Source organism: Pleurodeles waltl, chromosome 5 (genome assembly GCF_031143425.1).
Source record: "Pleurodeles waltl isolate 20211129_DDA chromosome 5, aPleWal1.hap1.20221129, whole genome shotgun sequence".
NCBI classification, from domain to species: domain Eukaryota; kingdom Metazoa; phylum Chordata; class Amphibia; order Caudata; family Salamandridae; genus Pleurodeles; species Pleurodeles waltl.
Genome location: NC_090444.1, coordinates 66,055,908 through 66,082,413, shown reverse-complemented (window position 1 = coordinate 66,082,413; position 26,506 = coordinate 66,055,908). Strand labels below are relative to the sequence as shown.

General features: G+C 44.5%; 1 protein-coding gene across 1 annotated transcript in view; it reads left to right on the top strand.

Moving 5' to 3' along the window:
* The window catches only part of LOC138295344 (E3 ubiquitin-protein ligase RNF19A-like), a 313,219-nt gene extending 287,894 nt beyond the window's left edge, over nucleotides 1–25,325 (top strand). The window contains exons 7-9 of the mRNA XM_069233576.1: nucleotides 14,527–14,664; nucleotides 21,979–22,168; nucleotides 23,892–25,325. Coding sequence (XP_069089677.1) covers nucleotides 14,527–14,664; nucleotides 21,979–22,168; nucleotides 23,892–24,084 — 521 coding nt within the window. The 3' untranslated portion in view covers nucleotides 24,085–25,325. The remainder of the gene's footprint in view (nucleotides 1–14,526; nucleotides 14,665–21,978; nucleotides 22,169–23,891) is intronic.
* The last annotated feature ends 1,181 nt before the right edge of the window (nucleotides 25,326–26,506 follow it).

Genomic DNA, 26,506 nt, shown 5'->3' with positions numbered 1-26,506 from the left:
ACAGAAGTCCTCATCCTCGGACGCACCCCCTCGGCCTGGAACGACTCCTGGTGGCCCACCGCCCTCGGACCCCCACCCACTCCAGCCAGCCACGCACGAAACCTCGGCTTCGTCCTCGACTCTGCTCTCACCATGTCCAAACAGATCAACGCCGTCTCCTCTTCTTGTTTCAACACCCTCCGCATGCTCCGCAGGATCTTCAAGTGGATTCCAACAGGAACCAGGAAGACGGTGACTCAAGCCCTCGTCAGTAGCAGACTTGACTACGGCAACGCACTCTACACAGGCATCCCAACGAAAGACATCAAACGACTCCAACGCATCCAGAACGCATCCGCCCGCCTGATCCTCGACATACCCCGCCGATGTCACATCTCCCCCCACCTGAAGGACCTCCACTGGCTCCCCGTGGAAAAAAGGATCACCTTCAAACTCCTCACCCACGCACACAAGGCACTACACAACACCGGACCCACCTACCTGAACACCAGACTCAACTTCTACGTCCCCACACGTCAACTCCGCTCTGCCAACCTCGCCCTCGCCATCGTCCCCCAAATCCAGCGCAAGACCTCTGGCGGCAGATCCTTCTCCTTCCTCGCCGCCAAGACCTGGAACTCTCTCCCCACCTCACTACGCCAGACCCAGGACCTCCTCACCTTCAGGAGACTCCTCAAGACATGGCTCTTCGAACGCTAGCAGCACCCCACAACCCCCCCCCCCCAGCGCCTCGAAACCCTGTCGGGTACATAGCGCGCTTTATAAATTCACTGATTGATTGATTACACAAATGACCCCTTGCTGACTTCAGAATTTTGTCTACTTTTCAGAAATGTTTAGCTTTCTGGCATCTAGCATTGGTTTCACACCCATTTCTGTTTCTAAGTGGAAGGAGGCTGAAAGCACAAAAAATAGTAAGAATGGGGTATGTCCCAGTTAAATGCCAAAATTGTGTTGAAAAATTTGGTTTTCTGATTCTGCCTGTTCCTGAAAGCTGAGGAGATGGTGATTTTAGCACTGCAAACCCTTTGTTGATGCCATTTTCAGGGGAAAAAAACACAAGACTTCTTCTGCAACCCTTTTTTCCCATATTTTTGAAAAAAACTGAATTGTCGCTGTATTTTTGCTAATTTCTTGGTCTCCTTCAGGGGAACCCACAAAGTATGGGTACCTCTAGAATCCCTAGGATGTTGGAAAAATAGGATGCAAATTTGGCGTGGGTAGCTTATGTGGACAAAAAGTTATGAGGGCCTAAGCGCGAACTGCCCCAAATAGCCAAAAAAAGGCTTGGCACCTGAGGGGGAAAAGGCCTGGCAGCGAAGGGGTTAAGCAGGATTTACCCCACATGCTCAGATAGATGTCCAAAATGATTAGCCCCAAAAGCAGACTTTGTACATATAGCATGGACGTGTTCAAAGATCAGAAACAGATACTATTGGGCCTCATTCCTGCTCCCCCAAGAAAAAGCTTAGTAGGAGGTTCGTCTTGCTGGGCCTAACGCTAGCAAAAAGGTGGATTGCAATAAGATGGTTGAGTCCCAACTTCCCTGTCTACTCAGAATGGACTAAAGATGTTAAGGAATGGGCAATAGCCCAAGACATCCATATGAAACACAACCGAATGGATGAAAAATTAGAAGAGGACTGAGAAGCTGGGCAGCAATGATTTTAGAGCTAACAACAACCCCATCTTATGATGGAGGAATACAGATGTCCAGTCCTGTTGCTATTTAAACTGTAATAATGAAATATGTCTTGAAGAAAAGATTGTTTGCTTCTATCATTCTGTATCATGAGTTGAACGTGATGTTTATACGGGAGCCACCCACCAGAAACGTGGGGGGAATAGTTTATACGTTAAGTTGATATACCTGAATTATCTGAAGTATACGCATAACTGTGAGCCATTTGTTATAATTTCCACTGTCTATAACAAAAAAAAAACAACAACAAAAAAAAAAACACTGTCTATAACTGAAAGATCTTTTACTAAAAAAAAGTTACACACGACCAAACAGGTTGGGCAGCCAAAGCCCACTTCCATCATTAGAACATTCCGCTCATAGCCTAGCATTCCACCCTAGATTCAGTACTCTAGGGACTGAACATTCCCGGTTCAGTGCAAGAAGCCAGCACATCGTCCCCCTTTACAACAGTCACAAAATAAATGCTTAATGTAATTATTATGGACACAAGAAACATTTACCCTAGACAATAAACAATAAATATGAAAATGTCCACTACACAGTGCATCTTCTGCTACAGACCACAATGCAGTGCATCGTGCCGGACTAGAGGTCTCCTTTCTACCTCAGACCTCATAGATCTGTTGTTTACTTCCAATGACACATTTTTGCAAGGTGTCTTGTTGGAATTTCCTAACTTCACTTGTTTGAACAATTTCTCTTTGTTCCATCACCTTCCATCTTCAAGCTGAACATCTCTGTCTTCAACAATTGTAATTTGCATTGGTGCAGAACACTTGTATGCCCCTTAACGATTACACCAGGAAATTTCACCTTAACCCAATCACCTTTGAAATCCGCCTGACGTCTTCCTTTATTTATGTCTTGAGTTAAATATTTACTTTCAGTCAATTCTCTTAAACTTGCTGAAGTTTCGCACTTGGGGCCTGATTTATGAAAAGTTTGCGCCGACTTTGTGTAATTTGGTGACGCAAAAGCAGCACAAACTTATAAGATACAATTATATTTTGTAAATTTGCACCGCTTTTGCATCACAAAATGCCACAAAGGCGACGCAAACTTTTTATAAATCAGGACCTTCTTATCTTTAAATCGCCTATCCAAGGCCTAACTTAGTGGTTGCCACACATCTCTCGATAAAACAAATGGTGACATATTGGTAGTAACATTGGGAGTGGGGCATAAAGCCCACAACAATTTCTTGAGGTTGTTTTCCCAATCCAAACTATTCCCCACAGACAATTGAATGTTATTCTTTATTTGCCTATTACAACTGTCAACCAGACTATTACAGCGGGGATGATCTAAGGATGTGGTGATATGTTTCACACCTCAATGTGATAAGAATCCCTGGAATTCTCTTGATAAAAACTGGACCCCATTACAAGTGATCAATTCTGATGGGGCACCTTCGATCAAAAAAGACTGTTTGTAAAAACTCAGCCACTTGGGTCCCATGAAATCCAACCCTAACTTGGACCATGGTTTCTGAGGTACCGGTATGGCCTGCACCAGGAGGGGATTAGTGAGATTTATCACTAACCGCACAAGCAACACACTCTATCACATAGTGTTTCACACTACGGTCCATACCAGGCCACCAAAATACCTCCCTGATCCTCATCTTCATAGCTTTAATTCCTATGTGCCCTTCATAAGGTAAAGTTAGCACCTTAGTCTGCATAACTTGTGGCACCACAAACAAATACATCCCCTTCATCACTCCATTACACATGCATAGTTCCGGAAAAACATGTTTGAGTGCCAGAACATCTTCTCCCATCTTTACATCTGACCATCCTATACACAACATGCCTGCTACCTGTTAAATCAGTTTATTCTCCTACACACCTGACTTCCACTCTTCCTCAGATAGGCATTCATACTCTGCACCTTGCAATGATGCCAGTACACAAAAATCATCTGCCAAATCCTCCTCAGTCTCTTCATTTCTGGATGGTAATCTTGACAAACAATCTGCAAACACATTCTTTGCCCCCGGAATGTACTCCAACCGGAATTGAAACTCTAACATTCTATTATGCCTTTTGGAAATGCATGAAGTGGCTTTAATTTCCCCCAAAGTGGTAAAGACCCCCAATTCTTCTGTTCCAGCCATCCCAACAAGGATGATTTATCTTTCGCCATGTGAACTGTAGCCAGAGTTCTTTATCCCTTAAAGGTCAAAATGCTATCAAACTCCCCCATAACCTTTACAGGTTTTCCACCATATGCAATAGGTTTGACTTCTGATTTCCTGAAATTGATATTCTTAAATTTGTTTCATGCATCTGGACCTATCAGTGTGAAGAATGAGCCTGAGTCTGCCATCATGGGTACAAGAATACCATTCATGTCTACTGACAAATCGCTTTTTTGATCATATTCAAGTCTATTGTCAGAATATTGCTATTTTCAGCAGTCATTCAAAGCATCAGCTATCACCATAACCACATTTTCTTGTTCACTATCTGAATCAGAATTAGTTTCCATCATACTGTCAAGTGATGGGACGTTCTTGGATTTCCCCTTCCCAAATGCTGTTTTAGATTTACAAACTCTTGCAAAATAGCCTTTCTTTTTACATTCAGCACAACAATATAGCCTTAGAACCCGCCGTAGCGGGCTCTACCGGCTATTAAAGGCCCGCTCCCCGCGTTAAATGCCCGAGCCCAAGGCGAGGGCATTTAACAAGGGAGAGGGACTTTAATAGCCGGTAGAGCCCGCTACGGCGGGTTCTAAGGCTATTAGAACATTCTGCCACACAGGGCAGAATGTTCTATTTAAAAAAAAAAAAAATGTTCACGGAGCCCGAGGGGATTTAAATCCCCTCGGGCTCCGTGAGGCTTTGTTCACAGCTGTTGCTGTGAACAAAGCGAACATTGGAATGTTGGCGCTGCGGGCTTTTACCTGCCAGTAAAAGCCTGCAGCACTCCATTGTTTTCAATGGAGCCTCCAGCATTCCAATGTTCTAATACATATTGTAGCATTACCTAAATAGTTTCTACTACCATATATGTAACATTCTAATACCTTTTGCTTGGTGTCTGGTTTCTTATCCCTTTTGTTCTTTGCAGACTCTTAATTTACTAGATGCCCCTTCATTTCTAATGCCATTTGAAAGAGGTGAAATGAAGATATGTCTCCTTGTAATGCCTCACGTGGGGAGGCGTAGGCTTCTGATGCATACTCAGGGGTACCAGGGTTGGCAAATCTAGGAATGCACCAAAAACCATCGGAGTTGCGTGGAACACCCAGGCAATGCCCAAGGAATGCTTCCCTGGGGCAGAGTAGACAATGCAGTGATGTGCGCTGTGTTGCCATGCTCCATATTTCTGAAGTCATTCAAAGCCATGCAAAGTGTGTATGTAGTTTGGTTGGCTACTGAGTCACAAGGAGATCTTGTGTTCCAGAAATCAGGGGCCATGGCGGGAAGAATGTCCAGCTGAAAGATGCTGGACCCAGCTCAGTACATCAGACACTTACATCTTGTCTGTCTGATATCTCATCTCTTCCTCGGTTGTGGCATTTAGGGATGATCAGGGTCGGACTGGCCCACAGGGCAATCAGGCAGGGCCCAAAGGCTGGTCTGATAGACTAGTGTATGAGCTGATTTTCTGGCTGTTTGTGCTCCTGTTTATGGTCTGGAGGGTGTGTTTTACTGTTGATTTCTTTGATATCACCACAAACATTTACTGCTGCAAACACAAAATGCATTTAGGGCCAGATGTAGCAAGCAGTTTTGCCCATTCTGTGTCTATGGGAAAATGTGTTCGTACATATGGCCCTTAGGGCCTGATTACAACTTTGGAGGAGGTGTTAATCCGTCCCAAAAGTGACGGTAAAGTGACGGATATACCACCAGCCGTATTACGAGTCCATTATATCCTATGGAACTCGTAATACGGCTGGTGGTATATCCGTCACATTTGGGATGGATTAACACCTCCTCCAAAGTTGTAATCAGACCCTAAGTCTCCTATATCTTGCCTAACACCTATACCACTTGTCTTTACACGTTTAAAACTACCTTGCTTTGCAGATGTGGGAAACTTCTTTAGCTATCTAATTCTGTCATGGGAGCACCTTTAATTTGATGCCAGGGCCTATTTTCTGTGGCAGTCCGAACCTGGGGATGATGGAATCTTGTATTTTCCGAAGTGTTGCATCAAAAAGAATGTATCTCCACTGAATGTTGTGGATTTATGTATGGGGCACTTCTTTAGTAAATCATAATCAGTCAGTTGCCAAATACGATACAATAACTATAAATCTAAAGGCCTTTTTGCTTGTTTCGGTTGTAGTTTTCCCTGCCTTCCAGACCCAGGTACTCGTATATTCCTAACGGTGCACCAGAGTTTTCCTTCTAAATTCTATAATGTTAAGATTTGCAGTAGGAGTGACTCCTTCAAGAGCTGGCGGTGCTGAGATTTCACTGTCCTTTTACTTATTAAATCCAGTCTCCTTCAGACCTATTTCTGTAGTCTGAGCCTAAAGCAAGCAGCAGAGCGCTGTACCGGGTCAACTACAAGCTTACCGCCAACGAGTGATAAGAGAGGTAGATGGTTTCTTACCGCCAACGAGTGATAAGAGAGGTAGATGGTTTCTTACCGCCAACGACTGATAAGAGAGGTAGATGGTTTCTTATGGTCAACGAGTGATAAGAGAGGTAGATGGTTTCTTACCGCCAACGAGTGATAAGAGAGGTAGATGGTTTCTTACGGTCAACGACTGATAAGAGAGGTAGATGGTTTCTTACCGCCAACGACTGATAAGAGAGGTAGATGGTTTCTTACGGTCAACGACTGATAAGAGAGGTAGATGGTTTCTTACCGTCAACGAGTGATAAGAGAGGTAGATGGTTTCTTACCGCCAACGAGTGATAAGAGAGGTAGATGGTTTCTTACCGCCAACGACTGATAAGAGAGGTAGATGGTTTCTTACGGTCAACGAGTGATAAGAGAGGTAGATGGTTTCTTACGGTCAACGAGTGATAAGAGAGGTAGATGGTTTCTTACGGCCAACGACTGATAAGAGTGGTAGATGGTTTCTTACGGCCAACGAGTGATAAGAGAGGTAGATGGTTTCTTACGGTCAACGAGTGATAAGAGTGGTAGATGGTTTCTTACGGTCAACGAGTGATAAGAGAGGTAGATGGTTTCTTACGGTCAACGAGTGATAAGAGAGGTAGATGGTTTCTTACCGCCAACGAGTGATAAGAGAGGTAGATGGTTTCTTACGGTCAACGAGTGATAAGAGAGGTAGATGGTTTCTTACGGTCAACGAGTGATAAGAGAGGTAGATGGTTTCTTACCGCCAACAAGTGATAAGAGAGGTAGATGGTTTCTTACGGTCAACGAGTGATAAGAGTGGTAGATGGTTTCTTACCGCCAACGAGTGATAAGAGAGGTAGATGGTTTCTTACCGCCAACGAGTGATAAGAGAGGTAGATGGTTTCTTACGGTCAACGACTGATAAGAGAGGTAGATGGTTTCTTACGGCCAACGAGTGATAAGAGAGGTAGATGGTTTCTTACGGTCAACGAGTGATAAGAGAGGTAGATGGTTTCTTACGGCCAACGAGTGATAAGAGAGGTAGATGGTTTCTTACGGCCAACGAGTGATAAGAGAGGTAGATGGTTTCTTACGGTCAACGAGTGATAAGAGAGGTAGATGGTTTCTTACGGTCAACGACTGATAAGAGAGGTAGATGGTTTCTTACCGCCAACGACTGATAAGAGAGGTAGATGGTTTCTTACGGTCAACGACTGATAAGAGAGGTAGATGGTTTCTTACGGTCAACGAGTGATAAGAGAGGTAGATGGTTTCTTACCGCCAACAAGTGATAAGAGTGGTAGATGGTTTCTTACGGTCAACGACTGATAAGAGAGGTAGATGGTTTCTTACGGTCAACGACTGATAAGAGAGGTAGATGGTTTCTTACCGCCAACGAGTGATAAGAGAGGTAGATGGTTTCTTACGGTCAACGAGTGATAAGAGAGGTAGATGGTTTCTTACGGTCAACGAGTGATAAGAGAGGTAGATGGTTTCTTACCGCCAACGAGTGATAAGAGAGGTAGATGGTTTCTTACGGTCAACGAGTGATAAGAGAGGTAGATGGTTTCTTACGGTTAACGAGTGATAAGAGAGGTAGATGGTTTCTTACCGCCAACGAGTGATAAGAGAGGTAGATGGTTTCTTACCGCCAACGAGTGATAAGAGAGGTAGATGGTTTCTTACCGCCAACGAGTGATAAGAGAGGTAGATGGTTTCTTACCGTCAACGAGTGATAAGAGAGGTAGATGGTTTCTTACCGCCAACGAGTGATAAGAGAGGTAGATGGTTTCTTACCGTCAACGAGTGATAAGAGAGGTAGATGGTTTCTTACGGTCAACGAGTGATAAGAGAGGTAGATGGTTTCTTACGGTCAACGAGTGATAAGAGAGGTAGATGGTTTCTTACCGTCAACGAGTGATAAGAGAGGTAGATGGTTTCTTACCGCCAACGAGTGATAAGAGAGGTAGATGGTTTCTTACGGTCAACGAGTGATAAGAGAGGTAGATGGTTTCTTACCGCCAACGACTGATAAGAGTGGTAGATGGTTTCTTACGGTCAACGAGTGATAAGAGAGGTAGATGGTTTCTTACCGTCAACGAGTGATAAGAGAGGTAGATGGTTTCTTACCGCCAACGAGTGATAAGAGAGGTAGATGGTTTCTTACGGTCAACGAGTGATAAGAGAGGTAGATGGTTTCTTACGGTCAACGAGTGATAAGAGAGGTAGATGGTTTCTTACCGCCAACGAGTGATAAGAGAGGTAGATGGTTTCTTACCGCCAACGAGTGATAAGAGAGGTAGATGGTTTCTTACGGTCAACGAGTGATAAGAGAGGTAGATGGTTTCTTACGGCCAACGAGTGATAAAAGTGGTAGATGGTTTCTTACCGTCAACGAGTGATAAGAGAGGTAGATGGTTTCTTACGGTCAACGAGTGATAAGAGAGGTAGATGGTTTCTTACGGCCAACGAGTGATAAGAGAGGTAGATGGTTTCTTACGGTCAACGAGTGATAAGAGAGGTAGATGGTTTCTTACCGCCAACGAGTGATAAGAGAGGTAGATGGTTTCTTACCGCCAACGAGTGATAAGAGTGGTAGATGGTTTCTTACGGTCAACGACTGATAAGAGAGGTAGATGGTTTCTTACGGTCAACGAGTGATAAGAGAGGTAGATGGTTTCTTACGGTCAACGAGTGATAAGAGAGGTAGATGGTTTCTTACGGTCAACGAGTGATAAGAGAGGTAGATGGTTTCTTACGGTCAACAACTGATAAGAGAGGTAGATGGTTTCTTACCGCCAACGACTGATAAGAGAGGTAGATGGTTTCTTACCACCAACGAGTGATAAGAGAGGTAGATGGTTTCTTACGGTCAACGAGTGATAAGAGAGGTAGATGGTTTCTTACGGTCAACGAGTGATAAGAGAGGTAGATGGTTTCTTACCGCCAACGAGTGATAAGAGAGGTAGATGGTTTCTTACGGTCAACGAGTGATAAGAGAGGTAGATGGTTTCTTACGGTCAACGAGTGATAAGAGAGGTAGATGGTTTCTTACGGTCAACGAGTGATAAGAGAGGTAGATGGTTTCTTACGGTCAACGAGTGATAAGAGAGGTAGATGGTTTCTTACGGTCAACAACTGATAAGAGAGGTAGATGGTTTCTTACCGCCAACGACTGATAAGAGAGGTAGATGGTTTCTTACCACCAACGAGTGATAAGAGAGGTAGATGGTTTCTTACGGTCAACGAGTGATAAGAGAGGTAGATGGTTTCTTACGGTCAACGAGTGATAAGAGAGGTAGATGGTTTCTTACCGCCAACGAGTGATAAGAGAGGTAGATGGTTTCTTACGGTCAACGAGTGATAAGAGAGGTAGATGGTTTCTTACGGTCAACGAGTGATAAGAGAGGTAGATGGTTTCTTACCGCCAACGAGTGATAAGAGAGGTAGATGGTTTCTTACGGTCAACGAGTGATAAGAGAGGTAGATGGTTTCTTACGGTCAACGAGTGATAAGAGAGGTAGATGGTTTCTTACGGTCAACGAGTGATAAGAGAGGTAGATGGTTTCTTACGGTCAATGACTGATAAGAGAGGTAGATGGTTTCTTACCGCCAACGACTGATAAGAGAGGTAGATGGTTTCTTACCGCCAACGAGTGATAAGAGAGGTAGATGGTTTCTTACGGTCAACGAGTGATAAGAGAGGTAGATGGTTTCTTACGGTCAACGAGTGATAAGAGAGGTAGATGGTTTCTTACCGCCAACGAGTGATAAGAGAGGTAGATGGTTTCTTACGGTCAACGAGTGATAAGAGAGGTAGATGGTTTCTTACGGTCAACGAGTGATAAGAGAGGTAGATGGTTTCTTACGGTCAACGAGTGATAAGAGAGGTAGATGGTTTCTTACGGTCAACGAGTGATAAGAGAGGTAGATGGTTTCTTACGGTCAACAACTGATAAGAGAGGTAGATGGTTTCTTACCGCCAACGACTGATAAGAGAGGTAGATGGTTTCTTACCACCAACGAGTGATAAGAGAGGTAGATGGTTTCTTACGGTCAACGAGTGATAAGAGAGGTAGATGGTTTCTTACGGTCAACGAGTGATAAGAGAGGTAGATGGTTTCTTACCGCCAACGAGTGATAAGAGAGGTAGATGGTTTCTTACGGTCAACGAGTGATAAGAGAGGTAGATGGTTTCTTACGGTCAACGAGTGATAAGAGAGGTAGATGGTTTCTTACCGCCAACGAGTGATAAGAGAGGTAGATGGTTTCTTACGGTCAACGAGTGATAAGAGAGGTAGATGGTTTCTTACGGTCAACGAGTGATAAGAGAGGTAGATGGTTTCTTACGGTCAACGAGTGATAAGAGAGGTAGATGGTTTCTTACGGTCAATGACTGATAAGAGAGGTAGATGGTTTCTTACCGCCAACGACTGATAAGAGAGGTAGATGGTTTCTTACCGCCAACGAGTGATAAGAGAGGTAGATGGTTTCTTACGGTCAACGAGTGATAAGAGAGGTAGATGGTTTCTTACGGTCAACGAGTGATAAGAGAGGTAGATGGTTTCTTACCGCCAACAAGTGATAAGAGAGGTAGATGGTTTCTTACGGTCAACGAGTGATAAGAGAGGTAGATGGTTTCTTACGGTCAACGAGTGATAAGAGAGGTAGATGGTTTCTTACGGTCAACGAGTGATAAGAGAGGTAGATGGTTTCTTACGGCCAATGAGTGATAAGAGTGGTAGATGGTTTCTTACGGTCAACGAGTGATAAGAGAGGTAGATGGTTTCTTACGGTCAACGACTGATAAGAGAGGTAGATGGTTTCTTACGGTCAACGACTGATAAGAGAGGTAGATGGTTTCTTACGGTCAACGAGTGATAAGAGAGGTAGATGGTTTCTTACGGTCAACGACTGATAAGAGTGGTAGGTGGACTTTCGAACAGTTAATGCATTGTGATATAGTGTTCTTTGAAGATGTAAGTCTTGAAGTCTTTTCCTAAATGGGAGCAGCATTGGGTTGGGTTTAATGGACCACCCACCACTTCGATCTGCACATCTCATGTATGTGTTTTATCTTATTGGATCTGCGTAGTAGAAGTCCATGTAGATGGGATTAGTAGATGAGCTAGAGGAGATTAGGTATTGCTAGGGTGCAGGGTGCGGCTTCCAAAGAAGGACACGTCGTGGGATGAGATGTGGCCAATATGCTGAAATACAATAATAGAGAGTAAGGCAAATATGTACATGGCTTAGAGTGGACTGTACTCAGACAGGCAGGGGAGGCGTGCAGCGGACAGAAAGCAAGGAGAGGGTCACTTGAAGAATAAAGAAGAGGTGACAAACTGAAGCTTTAAGCACACTCACATAGACACACACACCACCCATCAAAATGTCAAAATGTCAATAACTTTTACATAGTGCAAAAAAGTGGCCAAAGAGATGTTGCTACCTTCTCACTGAAAGCCACGTAGTATATTAACTGCAGAACAAACCAAGAGTTTCGGTCAAATTTTGGGAAAGTGGCGCTGCATCCAATGTAGTGCCACTTTTCTTGCACTCCCCCCCCTTGCACTCCCCTAATGCCACCATGTGTGCGCCGTATTTATGATATGGCGCACCATGACGGAATTAGGAACGATAGCATCAAAATTGTTGACGCTATTGTGATGCTTTGCTCCACTAGCGTAAATAATTTTGACGCTGGTGGAGAAACATGCAAGGCGGCCCATTGATTCCAATGTGTGCGTCATTTTAACGGCTGCTTTCAGCAGGTGCTAAAAATGACACCAAAAATGGCGCAATGAAATCTTGTACATTTCATTGCGTCATTTTTGCGGGCCTCCTTGCGATGGAACGCTCCTTTTTCATACATTATGTGTGGTGCATGCATTTCGTGGCACAAAGGGTTACAAAGTGGCACAATGCATGCATTGCGCCACTGTAGATATGGTGTGGTGAAAAGGCCACCTTAGCATCAAAACAATTACACTAAGACGGCGCTAAAGTGGCGCAAGGGGCTCTTAAATCTGCCCCTTGGTTTTGCCAGTACTGACGTCCATGCCCCTCAGACGTCACATAAATGCCATCAGCTCGCAGATATCCACCAACAGAAAAGGTCTACAAAATAACACAGTGCATTAATCTCTCTGTGGCCCGCACTCCACCTGTCACTTTTTGTAGGTTCCAATGCCCAAGACATTGTTGGGAGACACAGTCCCATCCCGAAAACAAACACAACAAACCAACTACTCACCCGTAAAGACATCCATCCAGCACCAGTTTTGGTCTTGCTGTGGGGCATGAAGTATATTTCACATTGGATAGGTGGAATGGTCTGAGGGTTTCCCTGTTCCATTTGTTACTTTGAAAATATGCCGTTGATGTGGTCCTAGCCATATGAGGGGGCTCATCGACAACTTGACGAATCTCAAGACATCCATGTTTTCAGTCAATTGTGGCAGATGTTTTCTTGGGTGTATCCACAGATTGCAGCTTCCTATTATCACATTTTTGGGTCCAGGTTTGTAGACCTAATACTGATAACAAGCATGTAATGCGTAACGTGAGCATTGTACTTTAATAGGTGTGACGTGTCCTGGATCTTTCATTTCTGATCTCTGACTATCTTTTTAGAGACGCTTGCACTGTGGTTGGTCAACGGGCCCAGGGATAGGCACTGGTCTTTGAGCACGTGTTCTTGGAGAACACTGTAGCTTCTCGGGAGGCTATGCTTCTGATGGCCATCTGAAATCATGGCCTTTCTTCAAGGTGCAGTTGTTGTTTAGTGTGGAAATGCTCATTTTTTGGCAGACTAACTTCCTGTGTTGATGTTAGGTGTTTTATGTGAGTGGCCCATCTTGGGCAAGGGGTTAGTTTTTGGTCATTTTGGTTGGCCATCTCATTTCTAGTACTGGGTTGAAACATTAGATCATAACTTACATTCTTGTTTTCAGTCTTGGGAGAAAAAGTCTGTTGGAATGTCCGACATGATTCCAAGCACAGACCAGTGGAGCAAAGCCATCCACTCATTCATGGACCAGAGACAGTTCTCATCCAGCCTTGTACCATGTCTTGTTATTGTGAAGGCAGGCTGCAGGTAGGGGAAATACTTCCTTGTTCCTGAATAAATGCATGGATGGATGGTTCCTGTGAAGCCATCCATCGTGGCATTTGAAAATTGCTTCTCTGCCTTTGACAAGACTGGAGCTAAGCTTTTGATTGTAGATTAATGGTGGGTAAGAAATGATTACACTGTTTGAGAAATTCTGCTGCCAATTCCTCACAATCCTTTGGCTTTAAATAGACTGGAGAGTTGTAAGAACATCTAGACACTTCCCTCACAAGCATACACCACATTTATAAAAAGCAACAGCTTTTATTTTTAAACCATTTTTAAATGTATTTTTCTTTCTTGTAGTTTATCGTCTCTCTCACTCGTTGCTCTATTAAAACGAGGAACATTTCTTGCTTTCCTAAGTACTAAAATCCATAAATGTAGCTTTCTGTTTTTGTAATCACATATCCAGATCACCAGCTTTCAATTTCAAACTATCCTAAAGTTAGTGTTATAGCTATGCAAATATACTATAGATAAGGAATCTTGGGAATGTGTGATCTTGGAAATGTATCATAGCTTATGTTTAGTGCATTGAGTTTCTTCAAATTGTCTTGTCTATACCTGCGTTCCTATTGCGCAGCCTCTTGTATCATGTACTTTTTCATATGTGACCACCCAGTCTTAGCAAACATATGTGAAAGAGATCTGGAGACAGAGGACTACAAGATATAGGTGGTCATTATGAATATGGCGGTAAGGACCGCCACACCGGCAGTGGCGGTCATTACCGCCAACAGCATGGCGGTCCACCCCGCCATATTCTGAACACAGTAGTGAACTTCACTACTACCAACCGCCAGGCCAGACTCGACTGCCGGGTCGACGGTAGGCACATTCGACCTGGCGGGGAAGGCGGGACCGGCGGTGGGATAATGATCCCATTTCCGCCAAGGATTTCCTGGCGGGATACCCTCAACTTACAGATGTGGTATACAAACACCTTACATTCCACACACACCACACACTCTTGTAGGCAAAGATAAAGGACTAACGACAAGGACATAACACCATCCTCTCCTTTGATCAGATTGCCTGGTTGTTAAAAAAAACTAATATAAGGTTTCAAAAAGATTTTTCTGGCATGACCACTCTAGCTATGGGCTCTGTTGTGCACTGTTCCTGGTGTAATTATGTACTTTTTTTAATAGGCGTTGGGGTCCCGCTGATGCTCACGTATGTCTATGGCGTAGTGACACTCTCCATCTGTCGGAGCAGGTGGCGATGCCGAAACAACCGTGGCAACTCGAGCGACCTCGGCATGATGGAACTGGACAACCTCACAAAGCGTAAGTACACTCCAAGCAGCCAGCAGTCTTCTCAGTTTTAGAACCACTCGAACCTCCGAAGGTGCCGAGGTGGTCCTAAACGTGTCTGAGAGGAGGACCAGCAAGGTAAGGAGATGTTACTGGGATACATTTATGTTTGAGTCCTAGACTTTGCTTTTACAGACCGTCCCCATCAGGTGTATTGGCACAGCTGGTCCAAATGAATTGAGCCAAGACTTAATTCCTCTCACACTATGAAGGTGATGTCCACGTCACGTGGACCAATATGGTCAAGCCCCTCCCCCCCTTCTGCTCGTATTTGTTTTTCAATATCAACTGAGACTCACACCCTGGATGTTGCAGTAGTTCAATAAATACTCTTCCCTGTCATATTGGAGAGTCGATTGGGCGCTGGAGCTTTCCCTCCTACATAGGACATGTGTGTACATGTGAGAGGAGAAGGGCCACAGACACTGGACAATAATGAATGACTAGGATAAGTCCCAGCCCTATGATTTCTTTTACAAACCAAGTGATGGAGGGAGGAAGGAAAGAAAGAAGCAACAAAAGAAAAAAAGAAAGGTAAGGAGAACAAGCATTGGCAAAGCCAACAGCGCCAATGCTTTTTATTTTACCGGTCTAACATTGCCATTGACACTGTTGAAAATCAAAGATTTAAAAAAAAGTGAAAGTGGCCGCCGATGTGTTGTGACGCATGTGGGTGCATGCTGGTGGGCCTTAGGTAAACTTCATGGAAGAACAGACAAACGCGTCTATATCCGGTGGGAAGGTTAATGCATTGAAAGCTCACAAGCAAACCATTCTTTGATCTGCGGGTAACAGGTATGAATCTCTACAATGCAGGCCCAACCTACTCTCTTAGAGAGACAGCTAACAGGAGTACCATTAAATTCAGTAACAATCACATCTATCATACAGGAGTCTTAGCCAGGGCAGATGCGTGAAGTATTATTTGCAATACAAGCTATTTCTCAATCTGAGTTATTGACATAGGTAGATTTCAATGCAGCTTGGTGATGGGTTCATGATAAATGAGTGACAGGTGGGCTTGCCCTATCATATATAGACCCTCCCTTGCCTTACATCCATAAATGTCAGATGCCTGAAATAAGGTAACCATTCTTGCCGTGTTATGGGCACTCCAGGCATTCTGTTGGCATCAGGTGGATCTCATTGACATTTCTTGGAATTTCAGGTATTACATTGGCCAATCTGGCATAATGAAGGCTTTGGGCTTACGTCCAGCTTCCTTGGAGCTGGAGTTGAGGAGATCTACAGACTGCCTTTGGAAATAACTCTCCAGTGGCTATAAGGAAACAAGAATACTAGAGTAACTGAAGTCTAACAAATGCATTACAATAAAGGTTTTTTTTCAAATGATAGAAAGCAATATAACACCCACTTGGGTATTATCTGTGCCAGCCAAGTACAGCAAACATTAAACATGAGTTATACATTCTGTGATCTCATTTAATGGATGGAGAAGGGGAGAATTACCTACAAAGTACACAATGTTCACTTCATAAACTATAAAGATGCAACTGATACCAAGATTGGTACACTGTAATCAGTTCACTTTGTTAGGTTTGAGGGACGACCTTAGATTCAAACATTAGCCTGGATTGTGCACTGAGTGAGAATTTGTGCAGGTGTCATTTCACCAAAATAACAGCGGTAGCAGAAGCTACCATCCGCGCCACGCGACATCCAGATGACACAAGAAGGGACCTACGACATGATGAAGTGGTTGCAAGATTCCAACCATTAAAATTTGTGTCGGAAGATAAAATGACTCTCTTGTTGGTTTGCTTTTGAACTTTGAGTAGATAGAACCTCACTCACAAAGTACCTGAAGAAAAACAGAAATGTTCTTCTGTGTGATTATGCATGTATTACGGGTACATTTCCAATTGTTTGAACCTTTTCAAAGCCTTCCAGGAATATTCAGATCATCAGATGTATAACTATTTCGATGTAAGGAGAACTGTGAGGTACACATTTCCACTTACGAAAATATAACACAAACTGCACATGTACTTGTAGTCTTTTTTCCCTTTTTTCCATTCCTGTGTATCCCTATCAATTTTTTAGGGGGTGTAGGTGGGGAGCTTTCTCACCATTTCCATCTTGAAATGTCCATTTACTCCTGCCCTTAAAAGGAGTATATCTAAAGCCCATGGGGCATGAAACTATATGCAAAATGTTTGTGAGTACCCACAAATATGTGAGTTCGTAGTTGTTCAGATTGTTTACTGGTGCCGTACCCACGAACGCCTTAGAGCGCGGCACCGCCTGAGGTGTTGTAGCACGTCTACCGCTTACTAGTCCTAAGGAGTTGTTCTACTATCACCTGTTGTTGGAAGGAGTGGACTGACAATGCGCCAAGACCCTGGCTATACGAGAAGAGGTGCCCCCACAGTGTAAACTTATCTCATGGAATATTGCGGGCTATGATGCTAAGTTATCTGATCAGACGTGGATTAGGTGTGTGACTAATTTTGATGTGATCATGCTTCAGGAAACCTGGTCAGAGGGGTTGTCTGTGTGCGATGGGTACCACAGATTTGCAATTCCAGCTGTGAAGTCTCTTGGTGGCCGCTCAAAAGGTGGCTTGGTTACCCTAATCCGCCTCTCTAAGATAGTAGGTGCTTTTCAAATTAACTGCAATCACCAAGGTATATTGATGGTATGGGTAATTTTCTCTAATAATTTTAACATTTTACTGGTTAACTTTTATAACGCTGTGTGGGATATGGGATGCCAAATTGGGGCCCTGTTCTCCGTTCTTCAGGTTTTGAAACTCAGAATGGAGGAGATGGGGTTAGAATTCTGTGTTATTGTCTCTGGAGACTTTAATGCTAAGTTGGGGGGGCTCAGTACTGTGGTTAATCCCTTTATTTTTGACTGCGAGGATTATTCAGTGGATGGTCAGCAGGACTCCAGAGGGAGGGTTCTAATCAAGGAACTCAGGAAGATGGGCCTTCTGAATGTGTGTGATATAGAAGCCGTTGGCACTCATCAACTCCCAACGTATGTGGGAAGAGGATCTGAATCCACTATTGACTATATTTTTATGTCTCCACCTTTGAAAGACCTGGTGACTGGGGGGGAGGTGCTGGGTGAGAGTTTCAGTGATCATAATCCCCTTATAGTATCCTTTAAACTCCCTGGGGCCCTACGTAATTTAGGATGAGGTAGGCTGGTAGTAGTGGAGATAAAGGACCAGGGTAGGCGGCTTGGGTGGAAGCAAGTGGATTCCCTAAAAGTGGTAGAAAGAGTGGTGGGGGAAAATTTAAATTTATTTATGGACACACTCTTGATAGAGGCTCCTAATCCTAAAACTGTTATGAATGCAATAACAAGAGTAAATGCAGCAGTGAGAGACTGCCTTTTCTCAGTAAGCAGCCAACCTAGCAAACGTAATTGTGGTTGGTACGATAAGACCTGCTATGTTGCAAGGGCAAACCTGAAGATGGCCACTAAGAAACACCCTAGAGATTGGGTCCTCGTAAAAGAAGCTAGAATGAAATATAAGAGGGCCCTGAGGGATAGCAAGATAAAACATAAAGATAAAGCCTGGGAAGAATTAGAACGTGCCATAGCTCTGAAGGATCCTGGCCTGTTTTGGAAAGTGGTAAATAGAGGTTCCTTTGGAACAGATACAACTGAGGGCCTTGGCTGTAACATCGCTCCGGAAGCATGGGTAATTCACTTTTGTAGTATTTTTGAGGGTTCTCCCCTAAGAAATAACCGGGAGAACGAGTATGAGATGGCTCCTAACCTAGCAATTAGGTTCTCGCTCCAGGAGGTTATGGATGCGATACAGAGTAGTGCGAGCAATAAAGCTCCGGGCCCGGATTCGATCCCTATGGACTTGTATAAATCGAACCCCCAGTTATGGGCACCTGTTCTCTTAAATGTCCTTAATGCAGCAGTTACTGTGGGTACCCCTGCCTCTTGGAGACTGGCATGTATTGTCCCAGTGTTTAAAAAGGGCGACCGAAATGATCCTAAGTCCTACCGCCCTATTTCTCTACTGGACTCTTCGGTGAAGATTCTGGGACGGATTATTTTAAGGCGTATGGAGTCCTGGATGATAGGGAATGATATCTTAAGCCGGGACCAGTATGGTTTCAGGGAAGGCCTTGGCACGCGAGACCAATGTCTCAACCTACTGATGCTGATCGGCAAATACACGCAGGCTAGGAAAGGCACGCTCTATCTTGCTTTTATGGATCTTAGCTGTGCCTTTGATAAGGTGAACCGGTCTATATTATGGGAGAGATTAAATCAGTTAGGGCTGGATCCTAATATTGTAGAGTTGCTCCGATATCTACATTCTGGGATGGTTGCAAATGTGAGGGTGGGGTCGAATGGGGAATGCTCAGAGGCCTTTAAGTTTTCAAGGGGTGTGCGCCAGGGGTGTGTTCTGGCTCGTACTTTGTTCCTTCTATATACAAATGGATTGTCTGATTTTCTGATGAAACATTGTAGGGATGTTCCAAAGGTGAATGGTACTGATATCCCTGTGCTAACGTACGCGGATGACGCAGTCCTCATGGCCCGTACTATGAATGGTCTCCGGGAAATAGTTAGAGCTTATGCCTCCTTTATGTCAGCTTTGGGTTTAGAGGTCAATTTTAAGAAATCTCATTTTATGGTGTGTGGAAAACCCCTGAGTATGGTGGGGGAGCTAAGGGTGGAGGATCAAATTATTAGTAGGGTCCATGAGTTTCCATACCTAGGGATTATTTTTGATGAGAAAGGATCTTGGAAACCTTGTATTGCCAGAAGGGGTGCGCTTTTTCATGCAGCAGTTGGCGCAACTTTTGACTTTGCTGTTAGGGTAGGTAGTAAACCCATCAAGCCTTTGCTTGAAATTTATAGGCAGAAATGCCTCCCCATCCTGCTGTATGGTGCTGCACTTTGGGGGTATGGGGACTCCCGAGCCCTTACGGTGGAAGAAAATCGGTTTGTAGAAGGCTATTGGGAGTTGGACAAAATATCCCTGGTTTCAGCCTTCATCTGGAGTTGGAGCTTGAGTTTGTCCAGGACACTATTCAGTTGGCTCCCCTTCTGCTATGGATCTCAATTTGGACTAACGAACACGCCACTCTGAATAGGGATATCTTAAAGGATTGTCTGGCTTGTGACAATGTAAAGAATATTCCCTGGGTGATGCACATAAGGAAGATGGCTCGTGATTTGGGGCGGCCTGATTTGGTTGATCATCCTGAAGGCCTGACCAGCTGTGATAAGAAATGGGTTAAGGAGAATTTTTTAAGAATCCAGGAGAACAGGAGGGAGGGGGAGGCCTTAGGGAAAAAATCGATCAGGGATTTCATTATGTTAAAGATGTGGGTAGGCCCTGAGCGCCATCTCTTAGAGATAAAGGATGTGAGGGAAAGGTCTCTCATAACCCGTTTCCGTTTGGGGATCATCAGAAGTAACCTGTGTTTCCCGTTAGGTCAGTATGGGGACAGATCTATTAGACCCTGCCCCTGTGATGGGGTGTCCCAACAGACCTTGCCCCATTTTACTTCGTTCTGTGTTTTTTATGCACCATTCAGAACTCGTTTTTTATTACCTCTCCTAAGGCCTAAGGGTTTTGTGCAATATCGTCCTGCTTTTATGTGGCTGCAGATGGCCTCAGATGTATTGGTGTGGAAGGGGCTGGGATCATTCCTGAAGGGAGCTATTACTTGGCGTAACAATGTAGAGTTTTTAGAATGAATCTTTCTATTTTATTGTTCTTATGCATGTGGTTATATATGTTTTTATTCCTGATGGGTGTTCTTATTATTTATGGTTTTATTGCTAATTTTAACAAATGTATTGGAGATTATTTATTGTAATGGATGAATTTCTTTTTCATACCGAATAAAAGTTATTATTATTACACATGGCATTGCCACAAGAGATCTGACACTTAGGCCCATATTTATACTCGGTTTGTGCTGAATTAGAGTCTAATTCAGCACAAACCTAACTCCATATTTATACTTTGGCGCTAGGCACGTCTAGTGCCAAAGTTATGGAGTTTACGTCATTTTCTGGACGTGAACACCTTCCTTGCGTCAATGAGATGCAAGGTAGGCATTCCCGTCCAGAAAAGGACGATATGGCCTTTGCACCATATTTATCCCCCGTGCTAAAATACAGCACAAGGTGGTGGGGGCCTTAAATCATGGTGCTAAGCTTGCTTAACGCCATTATTTAACGCCTGGGTATGGGCAGGCATAAGGGGACCTGTAGGCAGATTTCCATGCTCAAGGACCATGGAAATTGCCCACAGGTGCCCTTCCCTGGTCCCAGGGACACCCCCACCCGCACCAGGAGGACACCTAAGGATGGGGTACCCATCCCAGGTAAGTCCGGGTGAGTATTTTTGTTTTTTAAATCAACACCACTCGAGGCCCTGACTTGGGGCCCCCTGCACGGCGCTGGCCGCAATGGCCATGCCCAGGGGACATTTGTCCCATGGACATGGCCATTGGGGTGGTTGGCATGGCTCCTGTCTTTACTAAGACAGGAGCCATGTCCATGGGGATTGTGCGCCAGAAAATGGCACTACACTGTATTGAGGCAATGTTTTTGCCTCTAAACAGTGTAGAGCCATAAGTTGGCGCACAAGCCCGGTTCCCCCTAAGCCTGCCCAGCCCTGTTAGCGTCTTTTCCAAGGACGCTAACAGGGCATTAGTGCCGGCTAGCGCCATTCCATGAATATGGCATCCGGCCGGCGTCTTGGAATGGCGCTACCCGGCACTATACTTTTTGACGCAAACATGTGCTAACGCAGGTTTGCGTCAAAAAGTATAATTATGGGCCTTACTGTTCAGAAGAGGTGTTTGCACTGTATCCATTACCCAGTAATCTTAAGGGGCTGGTACCCTGGTTGGTGATCGAACTGGTAAGTAGAAACATACACAGATTACTTCATGACTATAAAGTGTTAATGCATCATCACTCAAACAAAATTGATGTCATTCTCCTATGAGCTCAGATCTAATTTTTAAAGAAAATGTACACAATTATTTCCAGTTAGGTCCAGAATTCAAATAAGTGTAGAACATATTTGTGAGAAATTAAAATTTTTGCAACTTCACCTGCAGGCAACGATTCTAGCAACGATTCTTGCAAAAGACAAAAATGTATAACGATTCTTGAAAAAGACAATTTTCCATAAGATTTTTCATTAAATAACATTGTGCAAGTATGTTTTGGTATGGTCCCATCTTCTTGTTTCGTGCAACAATATTTTCAGTGGCCACCATTGCAAGACCTGGATCCATCTTGTCGATTCATCTTTTTCAGTGAATGAACTGTGGGCCGTGCTCCCGAGTTCTGTTGTTGGTGAGACCAGCTCCATGGAAGCCGCCTCTTTGCACAGCACTAGGCGCGTGCATCGTGAGAGAAGGAACAGGAAGGAGCAGGACAGCCAATCAGCAAGCACCGTGGCCCTGGCAGGAAGCATGCTGAGCGAGACGCAGGACCCATCCTACAGGTGAGCCTGGAGTGGTGAGAGGAGGTGGGCCTAGAGCCAGAGGTGGATTTAGGAACAACACAAGAGGTATGATGTGGCAGTGAAGTGAATGGACGAGATGATCAGCCGTCTCTATAGGAGACATCGAGAAAGTGTCTGCAAAATGGCTTCCTCCCAAGGCTGTTGAGGCTGATGGTGCAGACTCCCTACCAAGAGCCATATTATTTGCAAATGAAGTGGATGAAGAATGATTATAAGGGGTGCAGCTTGGTCAGTAAGACTGGGTGTGGGGGGTGGGAGCTTCAGATTTTCCAACAACCATGCTGGGATATAATGTTAAAATACATTATTCGAGAAGCAGCGCCCAGAAGTGGGGCTAAAGTACAGTGGAAAGGGAGATGACTGTGGATTGTCAGGAGTACTAAAGGGCATATTTACAAAATCTTGCATCACCTTAGCGCAGTCATTGCATCATTTTGTTTGACGCTAATGGGGTGCTAAGGTGGCTTTTCTGCTGCACTATATTTACAAAAATTGTGCCACTTTGGAACCCCTTGTACCACAGTATGCCTGCGTCAGGCATAATGTATGCAAGGGGGGCGTTCTGACGCAGGGAGGCCTTAGAAAATGGCGCAGTGAAATTTACAACATTTCACTGCACCAGTTTTTCCATCATTTTTAATCCCTGCTCAGGGCAGGCGTTACAATGACGCACCCATTTAATGGGCCTCCCTTTGCTTTGCTTCACTAGCATCAACATTTTTGATGCTAGTGTAGCAAAGCACCACAATAGTGTCAAAAATGTTGACGCTATTGTGCTAAAGACCGCCATGGTGCGTCATAAATACGGCGCAACCATGGCATCATTAGGTGCCGGTAGGGGGGTGCAAGAAAAGTGGCGTATCATCTATGATGCGTCACTTTCTTGTAAATATGCCCCTAAGTGTGAGAAAACACAATATATTGTAAAATAACCACCGATTGTGAAGACTTTCAAAACAGAGAGGGAGAGAGTGTGTGTGTGTTTTTGTCTGTTTGTATGGAAAAAACTCCTGGTGAAATCCGACAGCAACTCACCATATCCGACTCAAAGCACCTGTGCCCAACTATTTACCAAAAAATACATTTATTGGGGGGTGGGGGGTGTAACGCCCCAAACATCCCCCTGCAGCTACGCCCCTGACGATTATCTCAAAAGGACATTTTGCTAGACATCATGTGCAGAGGGTACATTGACAGATGTCTATTGCCTCAGTAAGGCATCTTGACAGACCTAGAATGAATAGGTGGGCCACACTGACAAAAATCACTTGAGCATGACACGCTGCCAAACGTAGACCGCCTCAAGAGAATCCAGTGACTGTCAGAGGATTATATCTGCAGGATATTGTGACAGACAGAATTTGCCTTCTATGACACACTGACAAACAGATAACTTGGCCAGGACATGTTAACCAAAGGCTAATGCCTGGGCATTGAAGGAGACCGATTGTTAGAGAAAAGTACATTGTCATAAATGACCTGGCCAGGATGTCCTGGGCCCAAGGGAGCCTACCATATGCACATTATGTATAAGGTGTTATCAGTGAGACAGCAAGCACACGGACAGGCAGAGACCTCATAAACAAGACGCATTGATGGAAAGGAGATACCATACCTGGACATGAAGAAATTGTCTCCAAGGTCAGCTATTTCAGGCAGCAGCTGATCCTCATTTTAACAGTTCTCTTTGCTTCATTTTCAGAGATGGAGTGAACTTTGAGGTAGAGGTGGAAATTGAGACGCAGCCGAGGACCACTCATGAGCAGAGCCTGGGCAGCGTGATATCTGTCCAGAGCTTCTCAGGCGAGTCACTGGTGTGTTCCCGAGAGCAGCTCTGCCTCAGCAGCGACGCTACCAGCAAGGGCACTACTGCCGAAACCCACAGCATGGTCTAACGGGACATGGAAGACAGCACCTACTGCTTGAAGACGGATGATGCAGAGATCTCCAGGAGGCCAGGAGTACAGAGTGGAGGATCTTCAGGGAAGGCTTCTCAGGAGCACTCTCATCGCCCTCTCTCACCTGGCAGGATAACAACATTTACTATACGCGCCTTTTCTTGTATCACACACAACTACCTGACATGCTTGTATAAAAACAGGTTGCTGCAGCTGGAAATTTAAACCTAGAGTCTCACTGGTATCAGGCGTATGCACTTTGACTCCGACCTCTATTGAGGTTATTTAAAATATCTACTTTCGTGGCACGCGTTGGCTGCTCCAGGCATCGAGCACTTCCGCCAGCTAGACAGGCAGCAACTACCCGAGGAGATGGCCAACAAGGAACAACCTCTGGCACAGTGTCCGTGTATGTGAGTTCAGGCCTCACATCTGCTGTGACCTGAGCACAGGGCTGAGTGATTAGATGCAGCTTTATAGCTAAATTTTCAACCATGTAACCCGGAAACCTGAATTATAATACCGGCTATACCAATCATATTGTGTTCTCGGGGGTAAATAACTTTATCTCCTGCAGCTTCTGGTTTGGTCTCTTCCAAAACTGATGAGGACTGGGAAAGAGGTTTAATGGGCTAGTGGTGTATACACAAACTGTACATTCACCTTAAAGGGATAGGGTAGCCAAAGCTGAACTCTCTAGAGAAGAAGACAGGGAAGGCAATTGAAAAGAAGAAGCACATGAAAGCGGGGTCAGGGAAGGTTACAAGAAGGGAGAATGGCAGAGGAATGAAGTTTGCTGCACAAAACAGTCACAAGACAGGTTTAAGGGAAGTGCTAGAATAGGGACACAGGAGCGGAGACATGGCAAGAAGGTGACAAGGAAAGGAGGAGGTGAGGAAAAGACTGGAAAGGGTGGGAAGGGGTCATCCCACATAGCAGGGGAACAGCAATGGGGAAAGGGTGACAAAGGAGGGGTGGGCACCTCCTGATCAAGGAAGAAGCTAGCATGTAGAAGAGAGAAGGAGTAAGTGAAATGAGGGCCGTGGAATGGAATTGAAGGGTGGTGGCTTCAGATAGTTGGAGGATTGATGTGTGGAGTCACCAAGAGACAATGTATTGAAAACTAGAAACAAAGTATAAACCAAAAAGAGTAAGATGGTGGCGGATGTAAGGGAATGCACAGAGAGTGTCAAACAGGCAATAGAAAGAGAAAAAAGGAGAGAAAAATAAAAATTGTGAGAAGAAACGTTGAGATGGGCTGTTTCTGAAAGGAGGGTAGAAAATAGTTGTGCAAGGGCAAATGCTGTAGAACACAAACAAGATAACACATGGAGAGGAGCATGGACCAAGTGACATGTCACACTCTAGGACATAGTCATCAGAGCGAAGTGTGCGCTCAGCCTCTTGGCACGGAGTAAGCAGCGCACTAGCCGGCTCACTAGTTCAGATCTGCCTGAAGGGTATTCAGAGTAATCTTTATTTCTAGGGTGGAAAATGTCACTGAGGGGTACTTTCAGGCTGTAGTAATTGATGACAGGTACAATTATTTTCAAGCAATATATTGGCAAGTCTTACTTACATAAGGAGGTCCAAGCTTGACGTGGAAGGGTGACCTGGGAGAGCCGCAGGAAAAGGCACGGCACAACTCAAGGAAAACATCGCATGTCCATCTGGCAATTCAGCATAGGGAATTCACAATTAGAGATTCTTGGGGCTACAGTAAATCTCTTGTAGCTGCACCTGGCATATAAAGTACAGGCAGTCCCAGCTCAATGCACACAGTCAGGTCCTCTAAAGCAGCCAACATAAGCTGAAGGATGCATGGAAGGCGATTGACTCCTTCTGAGAAAGCACAGAGCAGTCCATGGTTGAGTGTAGTGTTTGGCCACACAGCAGGATGAGGTATTTCCCTTTTCAGATCTCCCGGTGTATGCTCTGTTGGATTAAGTACATTTTCTTATTTACCCACTTCAGTTTGTCTTTGGGCTTCCAGCATTTCTTTTGCCTTCCTTATATTACACCACATATCAGTTGGCACCTCTCGATAGCAGGCCTTGGCCCTCATCAAACCAACTACCCCAGTTCCAGACATTTGTAAAATTATTGGCCAAGAATTGAAAAAATACCATTTTCATTACCATCATTAAAGTCTCCTTGAAATGAGGATACACCTGGCATCTGAGAAGGGCCTCCAGGACCAGTCCTGGAGTGTGGCAGCCATGTCCTACAGAAAGACTCCACCAACAGTGGTCAGACTTGTCAGCTGGACCAGGGGGTGACTGTGTCAAAAGGAGATGTCGATAAGGCCACAGTCATTGCGGCTCATGGGTTTTAGCTATTTTGACCAACTTTACTGAGCAGTAAGTGATTAGCCCTTGAAATAACTGAGTGAAAGTTGTCAAATACACCTTTTTTTGTG